The 20,667-nt window shown below is 48.0% G+C and overlaps 1 protein-coding gene across 3 annotated transcripts in view; it reads right to left on the bottom strand.

Moving 5' to 3' along the window:
* The window catches only part of TUT4 (terminal uridylyl transferase 4), a 108,447-nt gene that overhangs the window by 63,841 nt on the left and 23,939 nt on the right, over positions 1–20,667 (bottom strand). For 2 of the 3 annotated variants that reach the window (XM_068238977.1, XM_068238976.1), the window contains exons 2-3: positions 9,316–9,923; positions 3,883–4,028 (exon numbers count right to left, since the gene is read on the bottom strand). In XM_068238977.1, the coding sequence (XP_068095078.1) occupies positions 3,883–4,028; positions 9,316–9,826 (657 nt within the window). In that variant the 5' untranslated portion in view covers positions 9,827–9,923. Of the gene's footprint in view, positions 1–3,882; positions 4,029–6,213; positions 6,301–9,315; positions 9,924–20,667 lie in introns of those variants that run through there. The other variant, XM_068238979.1, reaches the window with a different exon arrangement.

Consider the following 20,667-nt stretch of genomic DNA (forward strand, 5'->3'; position numbering starts at 1 on the left):
CAGCATATCCGACGGATACATATGACCAATTTAGGCCCGAAATGGGTTGCATCATCGGTATACTCTTGGTGGCACAGATTTTCTTCTGATTTGATAACCGCATTTGCTGTTATACGCAAGTACGATTTCGAAAAAAAATGAATTTTGCTTACTCCATTTGTACATTTCGCCATGTTTTTGCAAAACTACAGGCGCGGCCCTCGTAAACGATGTTTCCCATAAATCCTGTTATTAATCGCGAGAACATATTCGCACAAACCAGAAACAAGTGAGAACAAGCCAAACCCTTTTTTTTTTTCAAACCTTGTAGTTTTTTTTTTGTTTTTTTTAAACTGCGGTACACTATATTTTGCTGTGGTACACTATATACCAGGGCTGTGGAGTCGGAGTTGAAGTCAAGGAGTCGGGGCAATTCTGGGCACCCGGAGTCGTGGTTTCATAAACTGAGGAGTCGGAGTCGGGAGTTGGAGTTGCATGATTTTTGTACAAAATCCACAGTCCTGTTAAGTATTAGACTAAGGAGTCGGAGTCGAGGAGTCGGAGTCTGAGCCATTTTGGGTACCCGGAGTCGGAGTCGTGGTTTCAGAAACTGAGGAGTCGGACTTGGAGTCGGAAGATTTTTGTACCAACTCTACAGCCCTGCTATATACAGAGTTCTGCATACATATCTAATACATTTTAAAGCAAACCTGTGGCTTTAAAAGGGAATATCTAAAAAACAAAAGGAAACAAACAAAGTCCTTACTTCGGGAGGGGGAACCCTCTGGACCCCAATGTGGCTTCCCCTGTCCTTCTCAGCAGAAGGGATCCAGCGCTAACAGCCCCAAACAGAGGCGATGTAAATATTTACCTTCCCGGCTCCTGCACAGACGCAGTAGCGGCTTTCCGATGGATTCCGTCAGAAACAGCAGAGCCCGATCGGGTCTGTTATACTGCGCAGTCTACTTACGCCTGCACAGTACAGCAGAACCAGTCGGGCTCGGCTATTTCTGCTGGAGCTCATCGAAAAGCTGCTACTGCGCCTGTGCCGTAGCTGGGAAGGTAAATACCGAATACCTGTCGGCTATATTTTTGGGGGCTGCCAGCCTTGGACCCCGGAGGGTGAAGAGGATGGGGAAAGGCCTCATTTGGATCCAGAGGCTTCCCCCTCCCCGAGTTACGTACCCCCGAGGGGCTGTTTTCGTTTTACTTTAAAAAGAGATAAAGTCAAGTTTCCCACGTTTTCCTCAAGACCACCAATCCAGTGCTGGGACCCTCTGGAAGTTCGTACCTGCGCTCCCATCATTGCACAAGTGAGGCCGCGCTGTGCAGCAGCACAGAGCCACTCGGACTTGGCAGTAAAAGCCAAACCTGAGCGGATCTGTGGCACTGCGCAGGGGCGAGACGTCCTGCTCAGTGCGGTCGCGTTCAGAGGGGACAGCCGACGTAAACTTCCAGAAGATCCTAGCGCTAGATGACAGGTTTGCTTTTACATGCATAAAATGTGTATGCAGAGCTTGGAACTCGCTATATACTAAAGTGTACCTCAGCAAAATGTCATTTTACCAGTTTGAAAACTGTTTTGTCTTTGAATTTTTTTCAAATCAATTTTCTCAAAGACGATAAGGTCTTTAAAAAAAAATAAAAAATTCTGACTTGTTCCCACAGACTCAAATTTCACATTTCCAGGTCGTTCTCATTGGCGGGTTGTTCATAATTTGTGTGTTTATTAGTTTGGGGACTACCTGTAATGTGCTTTGAAATGCTGCAGAAAATAAGAGAGCAGTGTTGGATAAAGAGGCTGTAGGTAAGCAACACTGGATGCAGAGCATGTAGGTATAACACTGGATGCAGAGCTAGCAGGGAAGCTATGCTGGATGCAGGGAAGCTATGCTGGATGCAGGGAAGCTATGCTGGATGCAGGGAAGCTATGCTGGATGCAGGGAAGCTATGCTGGATGCAGAGCCTGCAGGGAAGCTATGCTGGATGCAGGGAAGCTATGCTGGATGCAGAGAAGCTATGCTGGATGCAGGGAAGCTATGCTGGATGCAGGGAAGCTATGCTGGATGCAGGGAAGCTATGCTGGATGCAGGGAAACTATGCTGGATGCAGGGAAGCTATGCTGGATGCAGGGAAGCTATGCTGGATGCAGGGAAGCTATGCTGGATGCAGGGAAGCTATGCTGGATGCAGAGCCTGCAGGGAAGCTATGCTGGATGCAGGGAAGCTATGCTGGATGCAGGGAAGCTATGCTGGATGCAGGGAAGCTATGCTGGATGCAGGGAAGCTATGCTGGATGCAGGGAAGCTATGCTGGATGCAGGGAAGCTATGCTGGATGCAGAGCCTACAGGGAAGCTATGCTGGATGCAGAGCCTACAGGGAAGCTATGCTGGATGCAGAGCCTGCAGGGATGCTATGCTGGATGCAGGGAAGCTATGCTGGATGCAGGGAAGCTATGCTGGATGCAGGGAAGCTATGCTGGATGCAGGGAAGCTATGCTGGATGCAGGGAAGCTATGCTGGATGCAGAGCCTGCAGGGAAGCTATGCTGGATGCAGGGAAGCTATGCTGGATGCAGGGAAGCTATGCTGGATGCAGGGAAGCTATGCTGGATGCAGGGAAGCTATGCTGGATGCAGGGAAGCTATGCTGGATGCAGGGAAGCTATGCTGGATGCAGGGAAGCTATGCTGGATGCAGGGAAGCTATGCTGGATGCAGAGCCTGCAGGGAAGCTATGCTGGATGCAGAGCCTGCAGGGAAGCTATGCTGGATGCAGAGCCTGCAGGGAAGCTATGGGAAGCTATGCTGGATGCAGGGAAGCTATGCTGGATGCAGGGAAGCTATGCTGGATGCAGGGAAGCTATGCTGGATGCAGAGCCTGCAGGGAAGCTATGCTGGATGCAGAGCCTGCAGGGAAGCTATGCTGGATGCAGAGCCTGCAGGGAAGCTATGCTGGATGCAGAGCCTGCAGGGAAGCTATGTTAGATGCAGAGCCTGCAGGGAAGCTATGTTAGATGCAGAGCCTGCAGGGAAGCTATGTTAGATGCAGAGCCTGCAGGGAAGCTATGCTGGATGCAGAGCCTGCAGGGAAGCTATGCTGGATGCAGAGCCTGCAGGGAAGCTATGCTGGATGCAGAGCATGCAGGGAAGCTATGCTGGATGCAGAGCCTGCAGGGAAGCTATGCTAGATGCAGAGCCTGCAGGGAAGCTATGCTAGATGCAGAGCCTGCAGGGAAGCTATGCTAGATGCAGAGCCTGCAGGGAAGCTATGCTAGATGCAGAGCCTGCAGGGAAGCTATGCTAGATGCAGAGCCTGCAGGGAAGCTGTGCTAGATGCAGAGCCTGCAGGGAAGCTGTGCTGGATGCAGAGCCTGCAGGGAAGCTGTGCTGGATGCAGAGCCTGCAGGGAAGCTGTGCTGGATGCAGAGCCTGCAGGGAAGCTGTGCTGGATGCTGTATCCATGAGTTAGGTTCTGTTCCCACATGGTGCCAGACCATGTGCGGCCAGCGGGAGCGAACAGTGTAGTGTAGAGTCCGTTTCGATGATCTGCTGTGGTCCTGCTGAAGCCTAGGCTGGATGTGCTCCCCCTAGGCCATATGGAGAAACACATTCGCCTGCCCAGAATTATCGCGCAATGCACAGAAGTGCGGCCTGCCTACTGCAATGGTTCCCGTGGATTTGTTGCAGAGTAACAAGTGTGAACGGCTCTTTTTCATAAAATAGGAGCTGTTCACTGTCCATTTAGCAATGAATGGAGAACGGACAAAAAAATGTCCGCTCTCCGCTCTAGTGGGAACAGAACCTAACGGTGGGATTGTTCAGGTGTTGCTTGGAATTTCCCCATTATGTGCAGCTGCCCCTCTCCTGTGTGCCATCAGGTTACACTCCTGTCAGAACCCAGTACCTTCTCCAAGCGATGGATATAGTCCCGTTCCAACCTCTCTTCTGCTTGCTTCAGGCCCAGCTCTTGATCTGCTATGGTGGACTCGTCTGTGGGCGTGGCATCTCCTCGGACAGACTCTGGACTAGGGCTGCTCTCTGCAGCTTTACCTACAGAATGGAGAAGAGTCAGAAGAGAACATGATAAGGGTGATGCCTCCGGAGTGTTTCCCCCAAGACACTGACATCCAAAGCTAGCCATACGGAGGATGCTTCTTCTAGCACCCATGATGACTGTGTCTAAAGGTGCCCGTACCTCAGACCATGTATGGGCTAAAGTCCTGCATCAGGTCGGGTACCCGCGGGTTCCCCGAAATGCAGGTCGCGTTCGGGTTCCCGTTTTGATTTAATCGGGTTGCGGGTCGGGTGCGGGTAGCTAGCTGTTCTGCGGGTCAAGTGCGGGTACCAGATACACCAGAAAGCGGGTTGTGGGTTGGGTGCGGGTAGCAGGGGTGCAAAATTAGACCTGCGCAGGCCTTTATGCTAGGTACACATCATACAATTTTCTATTATGCTGGGCATACACGGCTCGATTTTGAGCCATTAAGATGGCTCGATAGATCATTTCTGACATGTCCGATCTCCCGCCCGATCGTTTCGCCGCTCGATTCCAGATTGATGTGAATGGAAAAAGATAAGAAAAACGAGCAGAAGATAAGAGAATTGACTGCGGAATCGAGCGGCGAAACAATCGAGCGGGAGAATCGAGCGACAAAATCGACTTGTGTATGCCAAGCATTAGATTTTCTATTAGATTTACCTGCCAGATAGATAATTTCCAACATGTTGGAAATTTATCTACCCTCTTTCCCTGAAAATAAGCCCTAGCGGAAGCTAAAGAGGAGGAAGGGGCAGCCAGTAAGTGGGGACACAGTGGTGCAGTGGCACTAAACCTGTCATCCCAGCACACAGCAAGGTAATCAGCTGTGTGCAGGGAACACAGGGCAGGTGCCTGATCAGTACAGTAGCATACTTTCAAATCCATGAACATCACAGTACAAAGGAACAGGAAATGTTCTGCTGAGAGACACTTCCTAATAGAAATATAAGACATCCCCTGAAAATAAGCCCTAGCACATATTTTAAGCCGGATCTACACGCGTAGATGCGGCCGCGATGTTCCTTATCAATCGAGCCGCATAAGATCCAACAGGACGGATCTCCCCACCGCCAATTCCCTGCTCGCTCCCCGCGAGGGGACAATGGCAGGGAATCGAGCGGAAGATAAGCGGCGCGGCGACGAGCGGGAATCGAGCGGGTATTGATTCCGACGCACGCGCGGCAAGCGGGGACGCGGAAGAGGCGATCCGGCGGCTAATCGAGCCACCGGATCACCGCCTCAGCTACACGTGAAGATGAGGCTTTTGAGCAAAAAAAAATATTATAAGACACTGTCTTATTTTCGGGGAAAGACGGTATCTAACCATCTGCCGAGCAACTAGGCATTGTTCTACTCAGCAGGAGATAAACAGAAGACAATGCACCAGAGATAATGACCATTCTCTACAGAAAGTAATCTTACTAATGCTGGGCATACACGGCTCAATTTTGCCGCTCGATTCCGCAGGCGATTCTCTAATCTTCCGCTCGTTTTTCTTATCTTTCTGCATTGTCTTCAATGCGGAATCAAGCGACGAAACGATTGGGCCGGAGATCGGACATGTGGGAAATTATCTATCGAGCCATCTAAATGGTTCAGAATCCAGCCGTGTATTCCCAGCATAACAGAAAATTGTATGGTGTGTACTAGGCAATAGTATGGGCAGATTGACCTAGAGACAGATCTCTCTCTGACAGGAGAGAGATCTGTTGGCCGCCATAAACCACAGACCGATTTCCGATCAATATCAGCATGAAATCGTTTGGGAAATGGCTCAGTGACATCGCCTCCCCGCCTTGCTGTCTCCCATAGTGTAAGATAAGCCCCTCGGTGCTCCGTGCATGATTACTTTACCTGTCGGGTGTCCACGGCTGTCCTCTTCCTCCCACACACACGCCCCACGTGGTTGCTGGCGTATATCACGTCAGAGTGTGTGTCACGTCAGATGCGCCCACGTGCAATACGTCAGCAACCACATGGGGCGTGGGTATGGGAGGAAGAGAGCGGCGACATCGGTGGACACCGACAGGTAAAGTATTCATGCACGGGGCACATGTTACACTGGGGGGAACACAGTCCATTCAGTCGAGCATCTCCCCCATCTTGCAGCATGTCCTATCAATACATGCAACCAATTTCGGCCCGAAATTGGTTGCTTAATCGGTTGGGCATACGCTTGGCAGCACCGATTTTCACCTGATTCCATTATAATAATCAAATCAGATGGTCGATCGGCAGTCAAGTCGCCTCATGTATGGCCACCTTCAATCCAATGGAAATGTATTTATGGTCATCTAACTGACCCATAAACTGCCAACTGACTTCAAACTGCCCGTTCATCAGAAACACAATTTGCATTGATTGGCTGTAGATATTGGCACTATTTTAATATTTTGGTGTATGAAACAGTACAAGCCTTTAACCTCACAGCTTGGTTTTTATTTGGATACTGTATGTATTATCACTTGGCTGTATGGGCAGGCAAAAGATACCTCTCTGATCAGACTCTGCCATGTTTATTTCCTATTAAACAATACCAGTTACCTGGCTGTCCTGCTGATCTCTTTGGTGTGTCCGGATCACACACCTAAAGGTGGCCATACACTGATAGATTTGCAGCAGATTTGACCATAAGATAGATTCCTGTCAGATGCCTGTCAAGTCGAATCTATCTGATGTGTGCCACACACTAAGAACAGATTTCCAAAAGATTTCAGAATGAAATCTCTTGGAAATCGATCTAAATGCATTATTGGACCATTAAGGTGGCCATACACTCGTTAGATTAGCAGCAGATATGTCATCAGATAGATTTCTGATCTATCTGATGTGTTTAGGAACATTTTTTACTAGGAACAGATTTCCAATAGATTTCAGTTTGAAATCTATTGAAAATCGATCTGATTGGGGCCAATGCAAATTGATAAGCAATCTCTTCAGATCGATTTTGATTTTCCACCCTGGCCGAATGATTGAAATCGATCAAAATCGGCCGCAAATCGATCGAATCGGCAAACGATTTGCAATCAATTGATCGATCGGCCGTTAATCGGCTGAGTGTATGGGCCCCTTTAGATCCAATGCAACTCTATGGGTTATCGATCTGCTGCCAGCAGCAGATTGAGCTAGATTTTCCATCCTGTCAGATAGATCAAATCGATCAAAATCGGCCACTAATCGATCGATAGATTTGATAGAATAGATTTTTGATCGATGGCTAAAATCGACCAGTGTATGGGCACCTTTAAACAAGCATCCAGCCAATCCAATCAGACTTCAGTCAAATCACCTGATATATAGGTCTGTTCAGGGTCTATGGCTAAAAGTATTAAGGTGGCCATACATCTATCGGCTTGGCAGCTGATCAACAATCGGATTTCATAATTGACATTGAATTGGATGAAAATCGTTGCCGCTAAAAGCATGCCCGATTGACGATGCGACCAATTGCGGGCCAAAATCAGTCTCATGCATCGACTGGACATGCTGCAAGATGGCGGGCTATTGTGCTTGACGGGGTGGGCGAGCGATATTGGGATAAGCAACAAATGAGACCCCCAGAGAGCTTTCCCCCCCCCCCAATGTAAAATGTGCCCCCCCCCCCCGGAGCAGTATAACGTGGGCGCATGTGTGACATCACACACACACGCCCATGTGTACACCGGCAACCAGGTGGGGCATTGCTCTAAATATATGCTAGGTCTTACTTAAAGAGAACCAGAGAAGAAGCACCCTCATGTATTTTATTACATTTATCAGTGGGAACATGACAGTAAACACCTACCCTGCTTTAAGTTTCATTGTTATCTGCTTAATTAGTCTATTAGCAGCTGTGATAAGAATCCACCGACTATTCAGTCAGTGTGGCTGTGTGATCTGTGTGCTCTGTCTGTGCAGCCTGTCATTATTATCTACTGTATGCAGTTTCATTACTATGAGAGACACTTCCTACAGGCAGCCACACAGCATACCAGAATATGAAGTTGAAAGCACACAGATGAAAGCCTGCTGCAGCCCTGCTTGTCTATAGTCTCATATAGCCTAGACAGCACATCCAGAACACCTCAACCTGGAAACAGAAGGAATATGAGCCGGCGGCCATATTGGATATTTCCTGGAGCAATAATGGATAAAAAGCACTCAAAAAGGCACACCAGAGTGGCGAAATTATCAGGTAGAGCATTTATTCTTTACAAGCTATCAACTGATATGTTTATTTTGTGTAAATCGTTCATCTCTGGTTCCCTTTAAAGGACTTACGAGGCCAAAATGGCTAAAAAAGCCAAGTACCTGCAAGATGTTTAAAAGCACAGAGGACACCGTCCGCGCCCTCCGTGCAGCTCCGCCGGGTCCCCTTCCTGAGATCGCCCCCGTGCCGAACGCGACCCCACAGGCCGGGTCGGGCTCTCGTGCCGCTCCCAATATGGCCGCTTCCTCTGGCCGCGAGTGCGGCTGCACAGCTCTACGGCCAACCCCCCGAACCACGCACTGTAGGGATGTCCTACTTTTGGGTAAACACGGTACCTACGGTAGGTAAGTATCTGCTTTTTTTTCCTGCCACCTTGGGTTCATTTTAACATCTTCTTGTAAGTATTAAAACAATGAAAACATAATGTGTGTGTTTTTCCCATGAATGAATATGCCATTTTAGTTGATTTCAATATTTGCAAGACCACGATTGCGGAAAATTGTAAAATTTCAAAATACATGTAAACACACACAAATAAGAAGTACGTTTCTTCCAGAGTAAAATGTGCTAAAAAAAAATCACTTTTCTCCAATGTTGCAGTCACTTACAGTAGGTAGTAGAAATCTGACAGGCTTTGGACTAGTCCATATCCTCATAAGGGGATTCTTACTGCTGTATTTTAATTTTTATGAAAAATACCAAACCCTGGAAGGGATCTATACAAAGATGTTTGGCTGCACCCTCCCCCTATTTGCACACTATTTTGGTACTTGGACTGAGCAACTACCATTCACTAAGTGCTTTTGAAATAAAGGAAACCCTTAGAATCCCCCATGAGGAGACGGGCTAGTCCAAAACCTGTCATATTTCTACTACCTACTGTAAGTGACAGCAACATGGGAATAAGCATTTTATAGCTCATTTTACTCTGGAAGAAATGGACTTCTTAGTTGTGTATTTTAAATGTAAAAATTTTTCGCAAAAGTGGTCCTTAGAGTCTTAATCCAGTAAGCAAAAGGTCTGTTATGTCGATGAGAATTATGATTGGAAAGTGTGGAGGGGTGCCCATACTTTTGAGCAGGCCGGTATCGGCGGTATTGTGTACTCACACAGTGGAGGTTTCTCCACCCCTGAAGGTGCTTCTGCAGGTACATCTGAACATGTGGTGCCTTTCTTTGTTTCTGGGCCGTTCTCCGCAGATTGGGCGATTGGAATCTGATTTTCAGGCCCATCTCCAGCATCTTTGGATTGGAGGCTGCTCGGCTCCGGCTTGTTGGCCTGTTGTGGTTTTACGTTACCAGCCTGGAGAGGGGAAGATCTTCTAGCTCTGGTGTTTCCCACGTCCTGAAGGCCCTGCTCCGCCGCCCCTGAGCCACTAGTGCAATTAGACGGGTTCTCTTTACAGTTTCTGGAGTCTCCGGGAGACACATTGCACGCCTCTGGCTGTTTTGCCTTTTTGACGGTAGCTGGAGAGTTGGCATCGCCCTCCTGGCCCAGCTTAGCCTCCGCTCTGTTCTTGTGCTTCTGGCTGTTCACGCCCCGATGGTGTCTCCTGGTCTTCCCGCGGCGTTCCTGCGGCTTCCTCGACTCATGGCTGGCTGGCCTGGAGTTACCATCCATTATTCCTCAAATTATCTTCAGATCATTGGAGAAGGGTTCCCGGAGTCACAGCAGCCGTGCTAAAGTCCCACTGAACGCAAAGTACCGGCTGGCCCGTCTGGTAACACAGAGAACAAGGCGGTTAGAAACTTCACATATTTACACACTCTCTTATGTACATCAAAAAAGAGAAAGAAGCAAATATACCAAGAGCATTTCATAACCATCTCCTAGATTATTGTTATTTTATACAGCGCCAGCATCTTCTGTGGCACTGTACAGTACGAGTACATATTGTCACGGCGCCCGGCAGTTCGGCGCGGGGCGAGCCAAACAACGGCTCTCCCCGCTGCCGCAAAACTTCGAGGTGGTGTTAAAGCGCAACTGTAGAGACAAAATATACACACTGTTTCACTTACCTGGGGCTTCCCCAAGCCCCCAGCAGCCGTCCTGTCCCGCTTCCCGACGAGCCTCCGTTCTCCCGCCACCAGCTAGTTTCGGTTTCGCTGCCGGGCCACTGCGCCTGCGCGGCTCTGCCCACGCATATCCTTTCTTCGTGTTCCCCGCTATTGCAGAGGGGAACGTGAAGAAAGGATTCGCCTGGCAGGGCTTCGCTGGCATCGACTTACAAGTCGAGGTACGGAACGGAGCGGCGGCGGGAGAACGGAGGCTCGGGCAGGACCGGCGCCAGACAGGACAGCTGCTGGGGGCTTGGGGAAGCCCCAGGTAAGTGAAACAATGTGTTTATTTGCTCTCTACAGTTCCGCTTTAAATACTAATCCCCTCCAGGGTGTCGCAACTCGGAAAGAGATGTTATTAGGAGTCTGGCAACCGCCGGAGCCCCAAATTACCGTTATGCACCCCGCACAGCATTAGGCTCCCTGCACACTGCAAATCCGTTTTGCGATTCCGATTTGCAATTCCAATCTTCCCTGAATGCAATCAACAGAAAAATGAAGGAAAAAATGCAGCATGCAGTAACGATTAAAAATCAGAATCGGATGTAAAAAACGATTAAAAATCGGAATCGCATGCAGTGTGCAGAGAGCCTAACATTGCTGCTATGGGGTGTCCAGTCTCGGCGCTCAGCACTTGCTTCGGTGCTATACAAGGTATAACAATACAATATATACAACAATTACCAAGGACCACAAAACATTTTAATATTTGGAATACAGGTTAACGCATACAAATAAGAAGTATGCTTTTTTCCCCCAGAGTAAAATAAGCTATAAAATACTTTTCTCCTATGATGCTGTCACTTTCAGTAGGTAGTAGGAATTTGACGGAACTGACATTTTTTTTTGACTAGTCCATCTCTTCATGGGGGATTCTCGGTATTTGATTTATTCTTTACAAAAGCACTTACTGGAAAGGATTTATATAAATGTGCAGGCTGCCTCCCCTGCCTCTTTGTACACTATTCTGGCAGTTAAACTGAGCAACTGCCATTCACTAACTGGTTTTGAGAGTTAAGAAAACCCTGGGAATGCCCCATGAGGAGATGGGCTAGTCCAAACCCTGTCAGATTTCTACTACTGTAAGTGACAGCAACATAGGAGAAAAGTCATTTATAGTGCATTTTAATCTAGGAGAAATGTTCTCTCTATTTACATGTTTTCATTCTTTTAACTTTTAAAGTGAATGGGTACCACTTTAAAAATAAAAGTCAGATACTCACCTAAGGAGAGGGAAGGCTCGGTCTTAATGAGCCTTCCCTCTCCTCTCCTGGTGTCCGGTCCCGCGCAGGATCCCCCGTAGCAGTATTCGACCAGTTCGGTCAAATACTGCCACTTCCGCCACCGAAGGGATGTTTCGGAAGCCTTTGGGAGCACTCGGGCTCCCGAAGACGGGGCCGCTTCATAGTACGCATGCGCGAGCGCCCTCTATGACGCACTCGCGCGTACGTAGTATGGAGCGGCCCGTCTTCGGAAGCCTGAGTGCTCCCGAAGACCTCCAAAGTCCCTGCGGCGGCGGACGCGAACGGGGGAGCCAGCGCAGCACCGTGGGCTCCAGGAGGAGAGGAAAGGCTCATTAGGACCGAGCCTTCCCTCTCCTTAGGTGAGTACCTGACTTTTATTTTTAAAGTGGTACCCATTGGCTTTAAATAATTTTGTGATAGTGTTGAGAAACAAAATATTGGGAGAACTGTTCCTACGAGACTGGCTGAAAACATCCTCCTTGCTGCAGGAGTGATTAGTTGTACAGGACAGCAGACACTGCTAAGCTCGGTTCACACTTGCGACAAATCCGTTTGGCACAGAGCGGAGCGAACAGCTCAGTGTCTGCTCCACTCTTGCCGTGTTCAGGTATGTAGCAGGTAGGGACTCTGCGTTCTGTTTGCCATAACATGTTGGAACTGGTAAACTTAGCAACTGCTGTTCAGGAAATGCTTTTAAAAACAAAGAAAACCCAAGATTCCCCCACCAGGAGATGGCCTTGTCCAAAACCTGTCAGTTTTGTCAGATTTTAGCTGCTTACTTTCTTCACTGAAGTGGTTCTTTAGAGTGAACCTGAGGCGAGAGGGATATGGAGGCTGCCATATTTATTTCCTTTAAAGGAATACCAGTTGCCTGGCAGTCCTGCTGATCCTCTGCCTCTAATACTTGTAGCCATAGCCCCTGAACAAGCATGCAGCAGATCAGGTGTTTGACATTATTGTCAGATCTGACAAGATTAGCTGCATGCTTCTTTCTGGTATTATTCAGACACTACTGCAGCCAAATAGATCAGCGTGGCTGCCAGGCAACTGGGATTGTTTAAAAGGAAATAAATATGGAAGCCTCCATATCCCTCTTCCATGGGGTTCACTTTGAGGCTGCTTTCACAGTGGGACGTTACAGGCGCACGTTAGAGCAGCCTGTAACGCAGCCCACCGCACAGTAATGAAAAAATCAATGGGCTGTTCACAGTGCCCACGTTGTGTTACATTGTAACGCTGCACGTCAGGTTAAAGTGCTGCATGCTGTGCGTTATACGCGGCTAAGCCGCGTTAGACTGTTTGCACATTCTCAGTGATGTTGGAGGAGGAGGTCTCACCTCCTCCTCCTTGGCCAGCCACACGGCTAATTAATATTCACTGCACGGTGTGACTGCAGTGTTTACTTCCTGGAGCTCCGCCCTGCGGCGGGATCACATGATGCGGATCATGTGGTCTCCGCAGTCTATAGCACAAACAAGGCGTACCAAAAGCTGCATAACGCGGCTCTAGGTAGCATCCTCCACCAACACCACCAGGCGTTGCGTTAGGGGCAGGTTATGCGACCTTAACATCCCCTAAAACGCAACGTCCTGGTGGGAAAGGGGCCTAAAGGAAACTTGTAGGGATAAAAGTCCCTCAAATATATACTTATCTTAGTAGAGCAAAGCTTTTGGATAATCCAAAGGCTTCCCCATCCACCACCCAGTCCCAGAGCTGGGACCCCCACACTTCATTGACAAATGCTTGTGGATGGAGGCTGCACAGTAGCACAGAGTTGATCAGGCCCGAGCAGTCGTACAACCGGATGCAGCATCATGCGGCTTCCCATTAGTGGCTATGGGGACTCAGACGCCTGCTGCGGAAAACCACAGCATGCTATCCATATTTTCCCCCGCGCCTGATCGCGGTTTCGGCATAGCAACACGTGTAGTGGAAACGGGCCCTACAAATGTGAATGGGGCTCAAGAGGGCGCTCACGTAGTTCCCCTTTCTGGAAAGAAATAGGGATCTCACACAATACAAGGGCTCTATTCACAAAGCTTCTCATAAATAAGTAATTGTCTCATGCATACCTGCTTGCCCCGGGATTATCATCAAGCAAAGCAAGTGTGAAAAGAATTAGTTGTATTTATACTACTGTGATACTGTAAACAACCCTGCAGCCCAGACACATTTGTTGATACACAGAAGATGAATAAGTGGATTAGAGCGATTTTACTATTTAGTTGTTTTCTCCATATGCTGAGCGTATAAAAGACTTGACAATTGTGCTGCATAAAAGACCACTGTTTGTTGAGCACAAACAGTGGTCTTTTATGCAGCACAATTGTCAAAAGTCTTTGTTGAAATAACTAAAAAAAAAAAAAGTCTCTTTCTATTGTTCAAACAACTGATAAGACTGATAAGCCGTCAATCCAACAGCTGGATTGACTTCTTATCAGCCGTTTGAACAATAAGACTTTTTTTTGTTGTTTCAACTTGTTTCTCAACAAAAGGAGTATGGAGCTTAACAGGCAAGTTTGGTAGATAGTTGGACAGATAGTTGGTAGGTGTGTATGAACCTTAATTCCCCCTCATTTCTGTCTAATCACAAGTGTAATTTGATCTCTCCCGTGTCACCTGATTGCCATGGCAGAGCCGATGGCAATCAGGTGACAGGATGCCAAGCTCATTTGAAAGCTCAGGATGTTAACAATATGTCTGCTTCCATGAAAGCAGGACGTTTCTAGAAACACTGCAGATTTAATTAGGGATTTCTATCAGCTTGCCTATGCTCAAGTCAAGCCCTGTATGTGCTAAGCCCAATTCCCAACACGACCCTGTCATGCTTAGCAAAATAAAGTTATTCTGATTATTTTAAGCAGACTTGAATTCAGAACTTCCTTTCTGCTCAGTGGCTAAGCACAAGTTGTAATTTGATCTTTCACTTGTGTTAGCTGACTGCCATGGCAGAGCAGCTAATTTGTAAACACAGGATGTTAACCCTATGTCTGCTTCCATGTAAAACAGGAAGTAGACACACTGCACATTTATTGCAAGATTTGTATCAGCTGTAACAAAGAAAAGTTTTTCTTCAAGGTTTATTATGCTGTTGCTTATCTTTTAGGGCAGATAAGAAGTTCTTAGTTTAGGTCACTCTAAGTTCAGGCGATTGGCGGCCAAACAACCATCTGCTATGATAACCATCGAATCGGACTAAAATGGGAGCAGCAACAAGTATGCTGGGAAATTCCAGTCTGACGAGCTTAAAGCGGTATAAAAGCCTGAAATAATATTCAATAAAAACATGTTTTCCTACTTTTTATATGCCATACGGTTAGCATATTTGCTTTTGTGCAGAAGTATTATTACTCATTTAGAAATTATACGTTCCTAAAGTACACTTATTTTACTCTGAGAGCTGACTTTGCATTTTATTTATAACTGCTTTATTCATCCTCTAACTTAATCAGAAAGCATTTATGCTCCTCTGACTTTGTTCAGGGGACCCAGCAGAGTGAGAGAAGGCTTTGTTTACATTTCTCACTTGATACAATTAAACACAAGATAACATTATGTAAAGTTCGGAAGTGGCCAGCTCTGCTGGAAGGGAAGCTTCTAATGCCTGTGTGTAACCCTTTCAATGCAGTTCTAGTAAAAAAAAATGCTGGTTGTATATAATATGCTGTAAACAATCTATTAGAGCAAAGTAGAAATGCTGGGTTATATTCCGCTTTAATCGGGTGTGCAGCGGTAACGGCATGTGATAATTGCGAACGACGAACACAATGGAACCCCCGGCCGCTGGCCCCGCCATGCACGAAAATGCTTTAAAGGGAGTCTGAAGTGAAAATAAACTTATCATATAATGATTTGTATGTGTAGTACGGCTAAGAAATATAACATTATTAGCACAGATATGAGTCTCAAATTGTTTCCAGTACAGGAAGGGTTAAGAAACTTCACTTGTTATCTAAGTAAAGGAGCTTCTGTGAGCTCTGCTGTGATTTTATAAAGTCCTGGACAACACTGTCTTTTCAAGCTCTTATCTCAACTGTCTCTCACGGTTTCTTCTTTGTTGTTTATGTTATTTTCTGCAGAGAAAAGTTTAAAGGGTCACTAGCCTGCTCTGTGAAATCATTTAAAATGCTGAGTGTATTGTGGAAACTGCAATTATTAGAGAATGATGCAATGTTATAAAAAAAAGCTATATACCTGAAAATAAAAATATGAGAATATTTTCTCTGCTACTAATGTTCTTTTAATTATCCGTATTACACAACCAATTCATTATATCAGGAGGTTTTTTTTTTCGCTTCAGTGTCACTTTACCTGTCCTCTGTTGCCCATACATCTTTGTTTCCGCATTGCCACCCCACGTGGCACACAGCATATAGCACGTGTATGACAGCACAAATGCGCCCCACATGCTATAGGATGGTAGCCACGTAAGGCGGCAATGCGGAAACGGAAGACGTATGGGCACTGCAGGGGGCGACAGAGGACAGGTAAAGCATTTTCATGCATGGGGGGCATATGTACATTAGGGGGGGTAGCGATGGAGACGGCATCACGAGGCTGATTACTGAGAGATTTTAAGCAGAAATTGATCGAGAATCAGCCTGCGGCGTATGGGCGGCCGACAGATCTGCTTCCAATCGAGAAAGGGATGAATTTTGAGAACAGTACTGCAGAAAACCGAACGAAAGCAGATCTGACATGTTGGAAATTATCCAAAGACGGGAAATTTCCTGCCAATCTGATGGGAGGGAAAATTGCATCATGTGTACACAACCTAAAGGTAAAGGCTATAAAGGAGCGTACACTCGTGAAATTACTGTCGTTTGGTAGAATCGGGACTTAATCATTCCAGTGACATTTTCAGAGCCAGTTAGGGCCTGTTCAGACTATGTGCGTTCCTAGACGTTTTTCCAGAATGCGTACAGGAAGACTTTCTGCATAGAAACGGCTACTAATGTTTTCTAATGGCCTCGTTCACATGTATGCGTATGAGACGCATACGTTTCTCATCCGCATTGCTGCACGCAGTTCTGTGCGCCACGCATACAAACGGACGCAATGAAAGTCTATGGACGCGTATCAAAAACGCGTACTATTGCGTTTTTAGCGTACGTTTCCCTCTGCGGTTCCCATAATTCTTTTTTTTTTCTGGGTCACGTGTGTGTGCAAAACGCAATAGAAAATGCAAAAAAAAACGCATGCATTTTTCAACTTGCGTTTCTTTGAATTTATATGCGTTCTACAAACGCTGACCGTCTGAACAGGCCCTGACTGTACAGACACATCCCTAGACTGGTGCCCAGTGCTAATGCTATGGAGGGGGCAGAGGGATGAGGGTGTGGTGCATGATAGGGTGGGAGGGGCACAAAGGAGAACAATAAATAGCCGAGAAGAACCGGCACTCAGTATCTCTCGGTGATGCATCAGGGCTGCTGTACACACTATAGATTCTCTGTAGAGGTGAACCTTGGTTGAGAACCATTTAACGTGTGCATGAGGCTAAAGTCCACTGAAAAGCCAATGGGAGAATTTGATGGAAGCCTGGGTGTAATATTTCCCTTTTTTTTTTTGGGGGGGGGGGGGTGTCTGTGGCTAAAAGTATTAGAGGCAGGGGATCAACAGGATAGCCAGGCAACTAGTATTGCTTAAAAGGAAATATGGCAGCCTCCATGTCCCTCTAGTTTCAGTTTTCCTTTAAAGGCATACTGTAGGGGGGGGGGGGGGGTCGGGGGAAAATGAGTTGAACTTACCCGGGGCTTCTAATGGTCCCCCGCAGACATCCTGTGCCCGCGTAGCCACTCACCGCCCCTCGGCCCCACCTCTGGTTCACTTCTGGAATTTCAGACTTTAAAGTCTGAAAACCACTGCGCCTGCGCAGCCGCGCCCTCCCTCCCGCTGATGTCACCAGGAGCGTACCGCGCAGGCCCAGTATGGTCTGTGCCTGCACCGTGTGCTCCTGGTGACATCAGCGGGAGCGAGGACACGGCAACACAGGCGCAGTGGTTTTCAGACTTTAAGTCTGAAATTCCAGAAGTGAACTGGAGGCGGGGCTGGAGCATCGGTGAGTGGCTGCGTGAGCACAGGATGTCTGAGGGGGACCATTAGAAGACACGGGTAAGTTCAACTCATTTTCCCCCGACCCCCCTACAGTATCCCTTTAAATCAGGGGTCCCCAAACTTTTTCAGTAAAGGGCCGGGTCAACATACTTCAGAATGCTGGGGGGCCGGAACATACATATGATGTTAAAAACCATTACATTGCATCAAGGTATATATTCCCGCCCATCATGCCTGGAGGAGACCTCCCAGCAGCAGCCATTCAGTCATGCGGCGCCCGAAGAACGTCTTTGTGCAGCAGACTGAGGTGATAACCTGCCATCCAGTTGGACAGCAGTGTCACCTGATGCAGAATTGGATTGGAAACCAGCGAATGACTGCTTGCTGGCTTCAGCAGTATGTGGATGGGTGGGGCCAGCACTGCTATTTTATATCCGGGCTGCTGAGGTTTAAAGGTGCAGTGATCTGCATCTATAAGTTATACATTAATTTTATGTTGGGGGAGGGGGGGGGGGGGCAGTGAAAAAGCCTCGGCTGGCCGCATTCAGCCGGCGGGCCGTAGTTTGAGGACCACTGCTTTAAATGATTGGCATGTCATCCAGGGCATTGGAGTCAGAGCAATTTGTGTGTACCTTGAGTGGGAGGTTTCACAAACTGAGGAGTCAGAGTCGGATAATTTTTTACCGACTCCACAGCCCTGATGTCATCAACTACCCCTAACGCCAGCACTGCTGTGCTTTGCACTGATCCCTGGACCTCTACTCATACTCTGTATACCCCTGACTACTGCCCACCCATAAGACTTTATGTAAAGTCTTCTACATACATACATTCATACATACATAACACATACATACGTAACACACACACTGTACACACACACTGGGAGGAAGCGGCATTGTGATTGAGGGTTCCTGGGATGCAGCATGGGGTTGGGGTGAGTTGGAATATGTCCATCCAGGAGCTGAAGACATTGCTCACTAAACATCTTCTAAATAAAAATTAATAAAAACTTTGAACACATCCGTACATCCCAGCTGAAGACGGGTGGTTATGAAGAGAGGAGGTGAAGCCAGTGGGCCCTCTGACTGTGCAGCCGTAGTGTGAGGTGAGTGGCTCTGCTATGAGTGTGAGGTGAGTGGCTCTGCTATGAGTGTGAGGTGTGTGGCTCTGCTATGAGTGTGAGGTGAGTGGCTCTGCTATGAGTGTGAGGTGAGTGGCTCTGCTATGAGTGTGAGGTGAGTGGCTCTGCTATGAGTGTGAGGTGAGTGGCTCTGCTATGAGTGTGAGGTGAGTGGCTCTGCTATGAGTGTGAGGTGTGTGGCTCTGCTATGAGTGTGAGGTGTGTGGCTCTGCTATGAGTGTGAGGTGAGTGGCTCTGCTATGAGTGTGAGGTATGTGGCTCTGCTATGAGTGTGAGGAGTGTAGCTCTGCTATGAGTGTGAGGTGTGTGGTGTCTGCTATGAGTGTGAGGTGTGTAGCTCTGCTATGAGTGTGAGGTGTGTAGCTCTGCTATGAGTGTGAGGTGTGTAGCTCTGCTATGAGTGTGAGGTGTGTGGCATCTGCTATGAGTGTGAGGTGAGTGACTCTGCTATGAGTGTGAGGTGTGTGGCTCTGCTATGAGTGTGAGGTATGTGGCTCTGATATGAGTGTGAGGAGTGTAGCTCTGCTATGAGTGTGAGGTGTGTGGCTCTGCTATGAGTGTGAGGTGTGTGGCATCTGCTATGAGTGTGAGGTGAGTGACTCTGCTATGAGTGTGAGGTGAGTGGCTCTGCTATGAGTGTGAGGTGAGTGGCTCTGCTATGAGTGTGAGGTGTGCGGCTCTGCTATGAGTGTGAGGTGAGTGGCTCTGCTATGAGTGTGAGGTGTGTGGCTCTGCTAGGAGTGTGAGGTGTGTGGCTCTGCTAGGAGTGTGAGGTGTGTGGCGTCTGCTATGAGTGTGAGGTGTGTGGCGTCTGCTATGAGTGTGAGGTGTGTAGCTCTGCTATGAGTGTGAGGTGTGTGGCTCTGCTATGAGTGTGAGGTGAGTGGCTCTGCTATGAGTGTGAGGTGTGTGGCTCTGCTATGAGTGTGAGGTGAGTGGCTCTGCTATGAGTGTGAGGTGTGTGGCTCTGCTATGAGTGTGAGGTGTGTAGCTCTGCTATGAGTGTGAGGTGTGTAGCTCTGCTATGAGTGTGAGGAGTGTAGCTCTGCTATGAGTGTGAGGTGTGTGGCTCTGCTATGAGTGTGAGGTGAGTGGCTCTGCTATGAGTGTGAGGTGTGTGGCTCTGCTAGGAGTGTGAGGTGTGTGGCTCTGCTAGGAGTGTGAGGTGTGTGGCGTCTGCTATGAGTGTGAGGTGTGTAGCTCTGCTATGAGTGTGAGGTGTGTGGCGTCTGCTATGAGTGTGAGGTGTGTAGCTCTGCTATGAGTGTGAGGTGTGTGGCTCTGCTATGAGTGTGAGGTGTGTGGCTCTGCTATGAGTGTGAGGTGTGTGGCTCTGCTATGAGTGTGAGGTGTGTAGCTCTGCTAGGAGTGTGAGGTGTGTGGCTCTGCTAGGAGTGTGAGGTGTGTAGCTCTGCTAGGAGTGTGAGGTGTGTAGCTCTGCTATGAGTGTGAGGTGTGTGGCTCTGCTATGAGTGTGAGGTGAGTGGCTCTGCTATGAGTGTGAGGTGTGTGGCTCTGCTAGGAGTGTGAGGTGTGTGGCTCTGCTAGGAGTGTGAGGTGTGTGGCGTCTGCTATGAGTGTGAGGTGTGTAGCTCTGCTATGAGTGTGAGGTGTGTGGCGTCTGCTATGAGTGTGAGGTGTGTAGCTCTGCTATGAGTGTGAGGTGTGTGGCTCTGCTATGAGTGTGAGGTGTGTGGCTCTGCTATGAGTGTGAGGTGTGTGGCTCTGCTATGAGTGTGAGGTGTGTAGCTCTGCTAGGAGTGTGAGGTGTGTGGCTCTGCTAGGAGTGTGAGGTGTGTAGCTCTGCTAGGAGTGTGAGGTGTGTGGCGTCTGCACAGAGTGTAGCAGGAAGTGGCCCCGGGCACACAGGTGGACGGCAATACGCACCCTTCATCAGCATGTGGCAATCCGACCTCAGCTCTGCCACAAATACACCCAGCCAAGACTACCCAGCAGCTA

The sequence above is a fragment of the Hyperolius riggenbachi genome, chromosome 6 (assembly GCF_040937935.1).
Source record: "Hyperolius riggenbachi isolate aHypRig1 chromosome 6, aHypRig1.pri, whole genome shotgun sequence".
NCBI classification, from domain to species: domain Eukaryota; kingdom Metazoa; phylum Chordata; class Amphibia; order Anura; family Hyperoliidae; genus Hyperolius; species Hyperolius riggenbachi.